General features: G+C 36.3%; 2 protein-coding genes across 3 annotated transcripts; both read right to left on the reverse strand.

Moving 5' to 3' along the window:
• Positions 1-231: 231 nt before the first annotated feature.
• LOC127500521 (sialidase-1-like) lies at positions 232-7,311 on the reverse strand. 2 transcript variants are annotated; one of them, XM_051871710.1, is made up of 6 exons: positions 6,191-7,311; positions 5,324-5,513; positions 4,945-5,207; positions 4,039-4,221; positions 3,749-3,968; positions 232-1,994 (listed from the first exon to the last, which is right to left on the reverse strand). In XM_051871710.1, exons 1-6 carry the CDS (start codon positions 6,254-6,256, stop codon positions 1,774-1,776), a joined length of 1,143 nt encoding a protein of 380 aa, XP_051727670.1. In that variant the 5' UTR covers positions 6,257-7,311; the 3' UTR covers positions 232-1,773. The 2 variants fall into 2 exon arrangements, with proteins under 2 accessions (XP_051727670.1, XP_051727671.1); XM_051871711.1 differs by lacking the exons at positions 5,324-5,513; positions 6,191-7,311 and having other exon boundaries at positions 4,953-5,098.
• A 131-nt stretch (positions 7,312-7,442) lies between these two features.
• Positions 7,443-13,694, reverse strand: LOC127500519 (sialidase-1-like). Its single transcript, XM_051871709.1, has 6 exons — positions 13,391-13,694; positions 12,607-12,796; positions 12,233-12,495; positions 11,810-11,992; positions 9,035-9,254; positions 7,443-8,949 (listed from the first exon to the last, which is right to left on the reverse strand). The coding sequence occupies exons 1-6, from the start codon at positions 13,463-13,465 to the stop codon at positions 8,729-8,731; spliced, it is 1,152 nt and encodes a 383-aa protein (XP_051727669.1). The 5' UTR covers positions 13,466-13,694; the 3' UTR covers positions 7,443-8,728.
• Between the last annotated feature and the right edge of the window lie 1,038 nt (positions 13,695-14,732).

Below are 14,732 nucleotides of genomic sequence, written 5' to 3' on the forward strand. Positions count from 1 at the left end.
TGAACTGTTTCATATGGAGTTTCAAACACTGTCATTTTACAAAATGTTTTGTGATGCTTCAGGCCGAAGAGAGACCTACGGTTGTCTGCAGACTCTGGAGGTTTGGTTTAAAAAATGGTATAGAATGGAGCACATGCGCAGAGTTGTAATAGAGTAATAGAAAGACAATGACAGAATTTAGTTCAGAGTTAGATAAAATGCTGTTACAGAAAGGGAAGTTCAAAGTCCTGATTGCTTAGTGTAATGCATTATGTTTAATGAAGTCAGTGTATTATACCTGCTTGCCTGTGTATTTCATATACAACTTGTATTCATTGTTCCTTACGCATGTGACTTGTGACTTAATGTTCTCTTCTCTTCCATTCTGTTTAATGATAATAAAAAATGTTATATGAGCATCCAACTAAAACATTGTAAAAACATAAACATAAACAAAACATAACTTGGAACGAACGTTAACGTTACAGGAAGAAAGTTTGTTCATAACTTTGAGACAACCTTTTTAGAACGTTAGCCAAAGTTCTAAGAACGTTAAATGCGACTATAAAGCATAAAGATATTAAGATATTATAACATAATGATTTTCTGTAAAGCTGCTTTGAAACAATGTGTATTGTGAAAAGCACTATACAAAAAAAATTGACTTTGTGTCACAGGTGTGTGCAGGAATGCAGTTCCAAAACACAAAGCTTAATAATAAATCCACAAGGCACACGAACAGGCAGGAACAAACATACTTAACATAATGTTGACCTGACAAATACTAAGTGAACAGCAGGAACTTAAATACACACTGATGATGAGCTAAATGACAAACAGCTGTGATGATAGTGTCCATGGTAACAGATTAGTGGCAGGAAAATCAAACAAAGCAACACAGGAACTGAAGAATTACAAACTAAAAGTATGTGAACAAAACTAAACTGAACATAATTGTGACACTTTGACAAATAACACAGTAAGGATGTTTCATCACAACTGTTCTCACGTTTTATGCAAACATTCTGAAAAACAAATATTAATAACATCAAAAAGACTTTCCAAGAATGCTAGGAACATGATGTATATAATGTTATAAGAATATTCCAAAAATGTTATAAAGAGCATTTTGTTCCTGCATTTACATAACCTTTAAAAAACGTTAGTGAAAGTTATGGGTACTTTCCCTGTTAGCTGGGAGTGAGGTTAAATGTCATTATGGACTGTATCATTTCCTCAAAAGTTGGTATGTAGTTGTGATTGCTTTTTTTGGTGCAGTTAGAGACTGGACCTAACTGCAAAAAAACAACAACAACAACAACAACAACAAAAAAACATTATATCTGTCTCATTTCGAATGCTGCACCCACAGAAGGTCACAGGCCTACGCTATTGAGTCTCTCATTTAAAAAAAGCAACCACATTCAATTCCATATTAAATAAAATACATCTCTGTGTCTTCCTTCACTTTATGTTTTTTCATCACAACAACATAATAGGCACAAAAGAGATAATCCAACAATGTCATCAATCAGCAAAAGCAAAAATCAGGTTTTACAACCTTAGAAAAGCTTTGTGTATGGCTCTGCATACAGTCAAGCTATAAGAGAGATAAAAGACAGTCGGGATTAGACGGGTGAGGTGAGCTAAGGAAGACAAATAACAGTGATTTCAATTTTATTAAAACATATCATTTAAAATGAATTAATTTAAAACATATTATTTAAAAAATAGAGACAAATCACACTTGTTTTTTAAACAACACCTTTTTGATAAGCCCATCAATGCCTTTCTTCATTGGTCACTGTACAAGTCAATTTTCACAAAGGAGATGGACTCAAAATAGTCTTTCTGGCCTTTCTCAAAGATGACATAGATGTATTTATGATCCTCAGTTTCATTGCCTTTAAGTGATGTCATGCAAGAGTATCCACTTGGCCCCGCCCAGATCTTGAGAGTATCTGTCACCCATGATTTACCGTGATTCAGAGACCAGCGAAGGGTGAGGTTGACTCCTAAAGAAAACAACAATCACAGTTGCTTATAGCCATATTTACAAGCATGAATATAATATTATTCATGCTGCTCTCTTATGGCACACACAAAACCACAGAGTCAGAAGGCAAAACAATAGATAAGAAATGAAATATTATAGAATTAAGGTAGGTGTAAATACGTAGTGATATATTATTATTATTTTATTGAGCCAATAGAAGTCTTTTAAACAATCCCAGGTGTAAATGTATTGTATTGAATTAATTATTAAGACTATATAAACTGAACATCTAGTGTGGCAGTAGAGGTGAAGTGAATTGATGAAGGATAAGAAATGATCAGGGCTGTGATCAAATTCACACGTACTTAAAGAACGCCCTTTATTGGTGATGAGAAGTCTGTACAAAGACCCCCTTGTAGCATTTTGTTTGCGTTTGCAAAATTCAGCTTTGACATCACAGTAATAAATGAAAATATATTAAAAAAATAGAAAACAGCTATTTTAAATTGTAATAATATTTCACAATATTACTGTATTTTTGATCAAATAAATACAGCCTTGGTGAGCATAAGAAATTCAAAAACATTTAAAAAATCTCACTGACCCCAAACTTTTTAACTGTGGTGTATATAGAATTGTGTTTTAGGTCATTTGAAAATCACGCAACTCAGTATCAGAGAAAAACTTCAACGAAGAGTTTACAGAAAAACTGAAAAAGAATAATTATTCTAAAAGGAGTTAGTTAATACAGTTTTTCTGAATCTTTCTCTTTCAATACTGCAGCACAACACATTTTGGATGTCTCCCTCATCTGAAGCATGATATTAATAAGGTGTGTTAAAAGGGAGAGCTCCATAATGTGCAGTACTGTGGTACTCCAGGACCAGTACTGAGAACCACAAAATGAAAATTTCCCGATTATTTACGCACCCCAAGACCATCCAAGATGCATATGAATTTCTTTCCTTGGCCGAAGAAAAATTAAGGTTTTGGAGAAAAACATTCCAGGATTTTTCTCCATCTAATGCAAGTGAATGGTGCTCAATGTAGACCATTTTTGATGCTCCAAAATCCATATTTAAGCAGCTTCAAAGGCTCCACACAACCCCAGCCGATGAATAAGAGTCTTCTCTAGCGAAACGATCAGTCATTTACAGAAAAAAATTATTTTAACACTTTTTAACTACAAATGCTCGCCTTGGTCCAGCTCTGTAAAGCTCGTTCTTGTTGTGACATACAAATGTTTGTAAGGTCCAAACTGTATCAGGAGCTGCTGATACACTTCAAAAATGATTTACGTTGAGCACCATTCACTTGCATTCATGAGTTCACACTTACAAATAATCAGATAGTAAATAGTATGCGTAATAGTATGCGTATTTGGCGTGCTGTCCAAGGAGAGGGCTCTGAGCTCGGTATTTGGCCCGAACCCAAAATACTCCCCCTGTATTCTGGTTAGGAAAGTAACCAGGCAAGTGTGAGGATGGAGAGCATGCTGATTGGGTAGATATGTTGAATACTGATTGCTAACAGCTGGCTGAAATGACGCAATGATTAGTCAGATTATTTGAACGTTGCTCCTCACGAATTTTGTTAATAAAATATCATTTAGATGGAGAAAAATCCTGGAATGTTTTCCTCCAAAACCTTAGTTTCTCTTCAGCTGAGGAGAGAAAGTCATATACACCATGGATGGTTTTGGAGTAAAAAATCAGTAAATTTTCATTTTTTTGTGTGAACTATTTCTTTAATTTCTTATATCATCATGCTCACTGCTTTTAGAGTTGGCTGGGTTGGTGAAGTAGAGCACTCCTTCCTTCTCTAACGCTCCAGCTGCAACAGCAGGATCTTCCAGTGTGTGATCAAACACCAGCTCCTCCACCGGCAGAGACTCCCCTCCATCCAGACTGCGTGCAACCATACGACAACGGCAGTGATAGTTCTTATTGTTACGCACATTGATCACGATGCTGCCGTCATCCAGCTCCACTGGCTTTGATAAAACACAAGACAGAAGTTTGAAGATTTTCTAAATTCGTCTGATTTACAGTAGTTCTTCATACCTGACACTCATCTGGCTCAAAGTCAAGGTTGTTTTTGGGCTGGTTGTATGGAATACTCTTCAGTTCAGCTCCGTATCTCCATGTGTTTCCATGATCATCACTCAGAATACAAAACACTCCGTCTCCAGCGATGCTGCCATGGCCACACACCACCAGACGCCCAGTAGCAGGTGGATGATGTTTCTGTTAGAACCATTAACAAAACATGGTAAGAGATTTTGAATAATCATTTAATGAATCTCTATGACTGGAAGAAAAGTCAACCTCAGATTTGAATTAGTATTTTTAATGGTCTATTCATGTGGTATCAGTTATTTTTAATAACCGACTCTTAAGCAGCAAGAAAAAAAATTATATCACGATGCTTTTTATGTCACATAGACTAGGTGTGGTTCAATATCTTGGTATTTATGCTAAATCGAAAGTTGATACAAACCACTGAATTTGCATGATAGATCTGCATAACATGTAATGGAGACAGATAATACTACTAATAACTGATATTTTTAGGCAGATAAGGTTCAGCTTTAATAAAGCAGAGATTAACAACAAACTAACAACACACTATGAATTATCATACTTTCAAACCAAGCAGTTTTCTATTGGTCAGCATGGTGAATTGGAATGACCATCTTGGACCTGATGCAAAATCTGTGAGGGGAAATTTTTTGCACTCACAAGAAATTCCAAAGCATGAAAATTCTTATTGAAATGACTGTATTTCATCCACGAAATTTGTCCGAACAATGATAAATGTGACCACATCTTAAAAGGCCAGCATTTAGCCAAAATATGATGTCGGAAAGTATGTATCAAAAGTATCCATGGCTAAAATATGAGTCTATGGGAGGTGTAAGTAGATGGAAATGAGGAACTCAGAGATGAAAGTGCATCTAAGTGGAACACCTGTATACCGAAGCCAGGTCCAGGAGCAAAACTCTTGATCCCCAGTTGAGGGTTGAGGTTTCGTGGGGCGCTCCAGGTGAATCCATCATCCAGGCTCTCCACCATCATGGTGCTGGAGGGTTTGCAATGGTGGCGGTGGAAGCACAACGAGTAGATGAGTATCACGGCACCAGTTTCCTCATCCACAACTACCGAACCTAGGTTCAGCCCATCTGCTAGAGAACCATCGTCCACTATAAATGAGGTGGGAGACCAGGTGGCACCTGAGAACGTGTCAGTAGAAAGTGATAGTTGGAGAAAGAAAGGGGAATGAAAAACAGAATTTTTAAGTTCAGAACATCAAGTGAGCTACTAAATTGGATAACTCAATCTACCACACCTCTGTCTGTGGAGCGTCTTAAAGCTATGAACTTGGCTCCGATATCTTTGGAGGACATCTTCCGGGCCTCTGCAAAAGCCAGCAGACTCCCCTGAGAAGTGAAAGTGAGCAGGGGAATCCTGTAGGTGTGAACTTCCCCAGTTTGACCACCTACCCAGAGCAGCTGCTCATCAACGACAGCAGGACTGATCTGTATATGTGAAAAGATAAAAAAACACAAAAGGAAAAAGGCGAGATGAGGCTATTTGTGACGCTTTTTGCTCCAGTGAACATTTCTCAGTTTAGCTTTACTGTTGAAAGACAGGTTTTGTGTAGGCACATACCAATGATTCTTGACTATAATAAACATTTCAAACATTTCCTCAGGAAAATATTCAGATCACATCAGAATTCACAAACATTTTCCTCATTAAGTGGCCTACACAATACAATACACAAAACCATTGTTAGAGAAAACACAGTCTATTTATGTTTCCACCACGGAAAAAATTAAATACAAATAAATCACAAAGTAACTGCGACTTTTTATCTCACAAGTCTAACATTTTTTTCTAGCAATCCTGAGTTTATAAATCGCAATTTCGCAACTCTGACTACGTGGACTTTTGACACAAAGATTTAGTTATTGATAGCCAATACCATAGATAGCACATAAATACTGTCACCTTGCCAAATTACATATGTTGTATTCCGGTTTAATTATTAAAATATTTGTTCGCTAATAACAAAGATAGCACATAAATACTGTCACCTTGCCAAATTACGTGTTGTACTCTGGTTTAATTATCAAAATACTTGCTACACGTAACGTTTTGTCATTTATAGGCTAATCGTCATAGCTATGATAAACAAAATCGCAGGCATTACCTTTTCATTTCGCGCAAATGAACACAGCACAGTCAGAAGCAAAATCCACAAAAGAGTCCGATACATGACGGCAACTTTTGTCAAGTCATGTGCACTATTGTAACTACTGTAATTTTACCTTAAGCCTATTTATAAAACACAAGTGCGCGTGCGAAATCAGTCAGCCCGACGAATTAAAAGACATGAGAACTGGTTTAACAGACCGGTTCACTTTACTGAGATAACATAGGCTACTTAGTACTCAGATAGGCGCAAAAGACATTTTTAGTCATTTGACATGACTTGTAAAATCATTGACAGATGCACCTTTAGTCCTTATTTGAGTAACTTAACTTGGACACCATCAGACACTAAAATCATGTCAAATATGGAAATATTGGCAAATGTAGGCTAACATTCACTTACATGCAATTAATGAATAAATTGAGACTCCAGGATGATTTCAGACTGATTTTTAGCTTCATCCTTTAAACTGACAACTTTTGACAAAATAACCTTCTAGGACCCGCTTAAAATGAGGGAAATTATATATATATATATATATATATATATATATAAATAACACACTTAGACTGCTATTTGAGTGACATTTGACATGACAGTGACAGAAAATATGAATACAATTATGAAACAAACAATTGATCTTAGGTTAGCCTACTCTTTTTTTTTTTTTCTTTTTTTTGATGTTTTCATAGGTATCTGACAGTGTTGACAAACGGGACAATTTTTTTTATTTTTTTTAAAATAACCTCTTCCTTCTGTCTGGATAGCAGAGCAGTAAAGGTACATTTTAAAAGGCTGAGTAATGGCTGCTGAAAATTCAGCTTTGTCATCACAGGAATAAATTACATTATTAAATATAGGCTAGTCAAATATAGCACAGCTAATTTAAATTGTAACAATATTTCACAATATTACTGTTTTTACTGTATTTTAAGTCAATGCAATTTCACTGCAGTTTTTAATAAATGCAGCTTTGGTGAGGATAAGAGATTAAAACTTTTGAATGGAAGTTGTACCTGTGTATTTTTCTGTTTTTCTTATATATTAATCTCTAGGAGTTGAGTTATGGTCTGAGTACAGGTGGAGGCAGAGAGGTACTATCTAATTAAATGGTACATTTGTGTTAAGAACATTCTAGCGATCATCTGATTAATTTCAAGGTGAAAATGTTGCTATCTCAAAACAAAATGGCAGTCAAAGCTGTATTCTTATGTATTTTATATGAAGAGAACTAAATGAGAACAATGAGTTGCTGTATCAAAATAGAAAAATTTATTGAACAATGAAAGATGTCCCTGTGTAATCCAGCAAATCAAGAGAAATGTCAAATGTGTTAGTATCAAATGTAAAAGAGTGAAAGCCTTTCGGCTGACTTCCAACATTAATCGCTCACAGTAGGATGTTTCTATCTGTCATTGTCATTGTCACAGTCATTCTAGGCTGTCATTTAAAAATACAACATCTCTGGCCACAAAAGTGCCAGACTGGGTAAACAAAACCATATAACCTGAAGAACATCAATAACATAGTTGGATATAAAATGGGTTTTCTGACTTCACAGTTGTATAATGTGGAGAAAACACTGCTTGCCTAGAGTGTCTATGTGTCTCAAACCCTTGTGTCTTCCAATTTATGTCAGTAACATTAGATGCCTTCATCAATTTAAACAAAACCAGGGACTGGAGAAACTCTTTGATTAAAATCAAATCACATTTCTTTATTTAAAGGTACTCTATGTAACTTTTGGCACTCTAGTGGTTAATAAACAAAACTGCAACTTCTCTCTGATTATGTATATGATGGGTCACGCAGGTACTGGGCTACTCCGCAGAGGTTGTCGTCCCACTCGGTCTAAAATAGTCCGAATGTAAACCCTTATTGTAGGCAGTGATTCAGGATAAGACAAAAACACAGTGTGAAAGATGGATTCACAATGTACTCACACATTATATAAATTTTTAACTAAAAAAAAGTTACATAGTGTACCTTTAAAACAATTTTTAAAGACTTGCAAATCAATCACTGTTATAGTTAAAAAAAAAATAAAAATAAGATTGTTGTAGCTTCATGAAGATTAACTTCAGTTACATTATTGCAAACCACATTTAAAAAAAAAAAACTTAAAGAAAAAATAAAAGGGTTGCTAAGACAAACATAACCTGAGCGGTTTAAAAACCATCAAACAGTCTCAAACATGTGCAAACCGTGTGCAGTTCACCAACTGCACAAAGAAATGTAGAACACTTTCATCAAGATGCTTATATTCTAGAAAGATTTGTAAAATTGGAGTGAGAAGGGTAAAATTACCAGTAGTTGTAGTTCATTACTGCATTTATCAATCTTACAATGAAGCAGGATGTCTTGATTCTTTCTAAAATTCATATCAAAGCAGTGCATAGTACAGATGGCGAAATCCCAAATGTGATGTAGAGAAATGTAAAAATTATTTTGCATCTGGCTGATATCTTGATTTTCTCAAAAAAGTCAATTTTAAAAGTCCTAAATATCCCTTTTCTTGGCTTCTCCACCTGTATGCTATTTCCCTCCATATAGATGGATTTTGGCAAAAGAGATGGTCTCACAGTAATCTTTATGGCCCTTTTCATAAATGATGAAGATGTATTTGTTGTCCTCTGGAGAATCCCCCTTGAATGACGTCATAGTCGAATAACCGCTTGGCCCCGCCCAGATCTGGACTGCCTCCTTTTCCCATGACTTCCCATCAGTGAAAGACCAGCGAAGAGTTAGATTGACCCCTGTGCAAGAAAACAGAAATTAATGTTCCATGAAGATTTAACTTTAATATTCCTAAGTAAGACTTTGTGAACTGCTTTTCCTCACTGTGCTGACTGTTGGACGGGTTGGTGAAGTACATCACTCCTTGTTTCTGCAGGGCACCGGCTGCAACGGCAGGGTCAATCAATGTTTTGTCAAATACCAGCTCCTCCACAGGCAGAGACTCGCCTCCGTCCAAACTCCGCACTATTATTCGACAGCGGCAGTGGTAGTTGTTCTGGTTGCGTACATTGATGACTATGCTTCCATCCTCTAGTTCCACTGGCTGTTAAGGCAGATGTAAGGGAGAGAATGTGTCAAGTCAAACAGGAAGTCAAGTAGAGCAGCTGTTCAAGCCTACACTGTAAAAAAAAAAGAATACAGTACAGTAAAACACTTGTTTATTGGTTAATTGTAAGCTAACTTACCAAATACAGTGAAAAACTGTAAATTGTTTAACATTGCATTATATCGTTGCTGTCATGTGGAAACCGTGTATGTCCAAATCCACTACTTTTCAGGAAAAGAAAAATGTTTTTTTTTTATATTGATATTTGTCAATATCAAATAAGTTAATATTGTGGCTTTATAGTCAGACATTTGCATGTGTCATTACATTATTATATAATCATTATCATTATATTAACATTTTACCAAAATCAAACTCAAGTGGAGTGGAGTTTTTTTGTTTTTTTTTTGACCAGCAAATGTCGGACATATGTGTTCTGTCCATCATTATAATGGTTGCATCTAAAACAGTAAGTACATCACATTAAGTTTTCATCTACTTACAGGTTATAAAGTTTACTGTAGCTATGTGGGCAGCTCAGTTTTTTTTTCTGTCATTTGGCAAATATCTCATGTTATAAAAGATGAAGTGCTACACACAGGCTATTTAACACAGTATTGGCTATGACTGGATGAGAAATGCTAGACCAAGACACTCTTTTCCGCTACTCAAATACATAAAACATTAGCCTTAAAATATATTTATATATATATATATATATATATATATTATATTATATTATAATATATTTGTTTAAATATATATTATAAAAAATATACATAATATAAAAATATATTTAAAAAAATATGTTCCTTGAGTAAAGTAAATGCTGTACATATTCAAACAACCAGTTCGTTATTTACCCTTACATTGCAAATAAGCAGAGACTGACCAAAATGTGGCACTTGGCGATGAAATGAATGACCATATAATTTATGGTGACAAACAGTAAAATGATATTCCCAGAAGTTCCTGCTTTACACTTCACATATAATAGCATTTTATTAAAATTGTTTTTTATTTTTGTTATCAGTAATATACATTAGGGTGTATTTTCTGTTTTTTAGTGAATGTTTATTGCATTATTTTAGAGTCATGTGTTTTACCCTGATGGTGTTTTGTCTTTGTGTGTATGACACTGTACACCACCTATATATGAATATTGGCCATGTTTTATGGTCAGGCCACGTATTATGAGTTCTGTATTATTATGGTACTTTGTTTGAAATATTCACAGTGAAAGACCGTGAATTCCGGCAGTGTAGATGCTGCTAAGTGTATTACTGCCCTCCACAGGTCAAAGTTTGAGCTTGCATGTGTCATTATATTATATGGTTTTTTTTTGACCAGCAAATGTCGGACATATGTGTTCTGGCAGTGTAGATGCTGCTAAGTGTATTACTGCCCTCCACAGGTCAAAGCTTGAGCTAAATTCTCATAAACAATATGCTAGTGCAAGTATAGTCTCGCGTAGCCAGACCTTCAGACTGACAGCAGAAGGTCTGGACTCTGGAGCTTTTATTGGCCAAGGACCGCCCAAGGAGACATTTGACTGACATGTAACGCAACCAATCACATTTTGTTCCGTGTCAGGTTTAGGGGCGTGAAAAGGAAAGTTGATGTACCAACAATAACAGACCGGCGTGCTAATAAATTATTCATTCTAGAACATTGTGTAAGTTTACTGCAACAATGGAGCCGCGAACTTCACATACTTTTGAAAATCCAGCGTTTATTTGATCCTGATAAGCGCTCGTTGTCACAGTTGTAAACATGATGGCTTTCTTCTTGCACGAGGGGCTTTGGCATCACGGCATTTGTTTCCAGGCGGACTGTTAAAGAACGCAATACACACCTCTCCCAGACATCCTGTAGAATTCAACCAATCAGATGACCACTTCAATACTCCTGAAGTGTTTCCGGATAAGTGTGCCATATGCATCAGACTGAGACTAGTGCAAGTATATAAGAATTAGTTCAAACTTTGACCTGTACAGGGCAGTAATACATTTAGCAGCGTCTACACTGCCGGAATTCTACAAGAAGAAGAAGGGAGCTAGTGCAAGATGAGCATTTGTGGTTAAAAAGTATATCATTTGAAATGACAGATTGTTTTGCTAGATAAGACCCTTATTCCTCATATGGGATTGTGTAGAGCCCTTTGAAGCTGTACTGAAACTGCAATTTGGACCATCAACCCACTGGTAACTGTTGAAGTCCACTTTATGGAGAATAATCCTGGAATGTTTTCCTCAAAAACCTTAATTTCTTTTGACTGAAGAAAGAAAGACAAACATCTTGGATGACATGGGGGTGAGCAAATTATCAGGAAATTTTAATTTGAAAGTGAACTAATCCTTTAAGAACCACTCTCAAAAAAATTCATTTAGAAGCAGAAAGTCTGACATACTGCATTTCTTAACATGCTAGCAAAAAAATAATAAATTACAAAAATTCCAATGTCCAGATTCAATTAAGTATTCTAATTACCATATAGTAACACTTCAGTCATACATTCACACAGTGTATTGAGATAAGTTGTGTAATATTACCTGACACTCATCTGGGTTGAAGTCCAGGTCTTGTTTAGGCTGGTTGTAAGGGATGCTCTTCAGAGCAGCTCCATATCTCCAGGATTTACCATGATCATCACTCAGGATACAGAAGACCCCATCACCAGCAATAGATCCATGGCCACACACCACCAAACGGCCCACACTGGGAGGATAACGTTTCTGTGAGCACAGGCATATTGATGAACTAAAAGCATATAAAATGCTCCTGAGCAGAAAAAACTGAAAAAGGGCCATGTCAGCTTACTTGTTCTCCTTTAAAAACTAATGCTTAACCACATACACAATAAAATGTAGTTTTATATAACCCCAGTAGTCACAAAAGCACCATAAACAATGGGAAGTCGCAAAATCACGTTTTCGTTTGAAGGAGGAACAGAAAGCAGATGGCGCTAACCACACCTGTATTCCAAAGCCAGGCCCCGGAGCAAAGCTCTTCACCCCCAGCTCAATGGACAGGTTTTGTGGGGCGCTCCAGGTGAACCCGTCATCCAGGCTCTGCACCATCATGGTGCTGGAGGGGTTGCAGTGGTAACGGTGAAAACACAGAGAGTAGATGAGTATCACAGCACCAGTCTCCTCATCCACAACCACAGAACCAAGATTCAGCCCATCTGCTAGAGAACCATCGTCCACTATGAATGAGGTGGGAGACCAGGTGGCACCTTAGAAATACAAGAAAGAGATTGGAATTCAATTTCATCTAAAGCAATAGTCATTTATGACTCAATTTATGAGGCATGTTAGGAGTGAGCCGGTGAAAGCAGATGATCCACCTCTGTCTGTGGAGCGTCTCAGTGCAATGAACTTCGCCCCAACATCAGCGGAGGACATTTTCCTGGCCTCAGAGAACGCCAGCAGACTACCACGTACTGTGAAGGTTAGCAGAGGGATCCTGTAAGTGTTGACCTGACCGGCTCCACCGCCGACCCATAGCAACTGCTCCTCATATATCAGTGGGTCAATCTGTGGGAAGCATGGAGAATTACAAAAATAAAACAAAGGAATGAAGAAATCCTTTATAAGTGACCTTTAAACTTTTTCACATGACAAAACAATAAGTTTAAAGCCCCTAAAAATGCACCACCAATTTTCTAGCTCGTTCACAGTACCTCTGTAAAGATGTGTATGCAAAAAATAAACTTGGTTAATTTGGTAAAGTGGGTTAATGTATATTTGACTGACTGTTTTGGGATGTAAAAAAGAATTTTTACATAGATTTTGACTGAGATTTAGATACAAAAAGGAAGGAAATATTTACTAGATCTGTATGAAAAATGTAAATATAATTACGTTTCATGAGTTCTCTTAACTAGCACAACAGGACAGTGCAAAATTGAAAACACGAATTTTCTCTTGGTGAAAACCACAATGCTTTAAATCATGCACCACTGTCTGCAACATAAATCTTTAGTCAAATTACTCTTCAGTCTGCATATACATGTTATAGTCGAACAAAGGAACAGCATGTATTTAAGATCCCTGCTAATATAAAATTACAGTTTTAGGACAGAACAGGACAACATCATCATGTGACAGACAGTCATGTACTGTATTTACCTGAGACTTGTCCGCACGCGCACAGGAAAGCACTGCAATCCCAAGTAAAATCCCAAACTGTCGAATAAAATCCATTGAAACGATAAAGCCTGCGACAAAACTGCAGATACCACGTGACGAGAAGCGAGAATTTCTTGATTAAGGTATTTATTTATTCTAATAACGCTTGTGAATCCTGAAGTATCGACACATGACAACAACAGACGACTGACGACTCACATCCTTATCCATACAATCATATGACTGCCACTCAGGGTTGCCAGGTCTGCATAACAAAACCAGCCCAATTGCTAATCAAAATCGCTTCAACCCTCGGACTAAAAAAACTCCCCGCGGCAACTGTGTAAAAACCGCGGACTTGGCAACTCGTGCCACTGCGAGACGTCAGAGTCACATGCCAGACCAATTTACATAAGGAAAAATAGGGCGGAAGTAGTCAACTTTAATACGATGAATTTTGGTTACATTTTATTTACTATAAATTACAAATGTTTTAATTATAGTATATTTATTATAGCCTACATATTTATAATGTATTATACATTATATACATAATAATATTTCATTATGTAAAACGCTTACATAAATTGATATTTCCTAACAGAATAGATGTTAAAACGAGTTAAATTGTTGGATTCAGTTAATTGTAGGCTGCCTATATGCCAAGCGTTCTTGTGTACTCAAGGACACTTTTATTCCAGCAGGTGGAGTCAGAGAGTAGTGGATGACCGGCCAAGTGCCAAGACTTGTCTATATTAGCATCCATGAGCATATTTTACTAGATTAAATTTGATCAGTCAGTGCTATGCACGTGTTCATATGGAACTGAAAACCTATGATTTATTTGTAGCATACTTATCAGCAGAGCAGCAGCAGCAGAGAGATCGTTTCTGTTGACCATTACAGGATGAAACTTGGGGAAAGATGTTGATTAGCTATCTGTATTATGATTTGTGTTATAGAATAAAAGGGCATAAAATGTTGAATATAAAAGTAGCCTACATCTTGACATGTATTATACTAAACAGCATGATAAAAACAGATGATATTCTACTAATATATGTGTAAGACATCAGGTTTTTACACAACATGGGGTAAGTTGTCACAGAAGTCTAGAATATGAACAATAGTGTTCACTTACCCAACAGTTATTACAAAAAATATGATGATATTGACATTTTAGTTAGTTTTCAAATAAATAATAATAATAATAATAAATAAATCTTAATTTAGCACAGTTCTCAACCAGGTGTATGAAACCAACATATAAAACCACGGCTAGAGAACAGTGCCAATGGACTTTTGACTCAAAACCTGTTTTGTTTGTTTTCTACAAACTCAA

The sequence above is a fragment of the Ctenopharyngodon idella genome, chromosome 19, assembly GCF_019924925.1.
Source record: "Ctenopharyngodon idella isolate HZGC_01 chromosome 19, HZGC01, whole genome shotgun sequence".
NCBI classification, from domain to species: Eukaryota; Metazoa; Chordata; class Actinopteri; order Cypriniformes; family Xenocyprididae; genus Ctenopharyngodon; species Ctenopharyngodon idella.

Bases quoted from the DNA above. Each gene is read 5' to 3' on its own strand.
- LOC127500519 (XM_051871709.1), bottom strand. From the start codon at position 13,465: ATGGATTTTATTCGACAGTTTGGGATTTTACTTGGGATTGCAGTGCTT. The intron at 12,496-12,606 runs GTGGATCATCTG...TGTATTTCTAAG, and splicing joins GAGACGCTCCACAGACAGAG to GTGCCACCTGGTCTCCCACC. The intron at 11,993-12,232 runs GTGTGGTTAGCG...CTGTGCTCACAG, and splicing joins GGCCTGGCTTTGGAATACAG to AAACGTTATCCTCCCAGTGT.
- LOC127500521 (XM_051871710.1), bottom strand. From the start codon at position 6,256: ATGTATCGGACTCTTTTGTGGATTTTGCTTCTGACTGTGCTGTGTTCA. The intron at 5,208-5,323 runs GTGTGGTAGATT...ACACGTTCTCAG, and splicing joins AAGACGCTCCACAGACAGAG to GTGCCACCTGGTCTCCCACC. The intron at 3,969-4,038 runs GTATGAAGAACT...GTTTTATCAAAG, and splicing joins TTGAGCCAGATGAGTGTCAG to CCAGTGGAGCTGGATGACGG.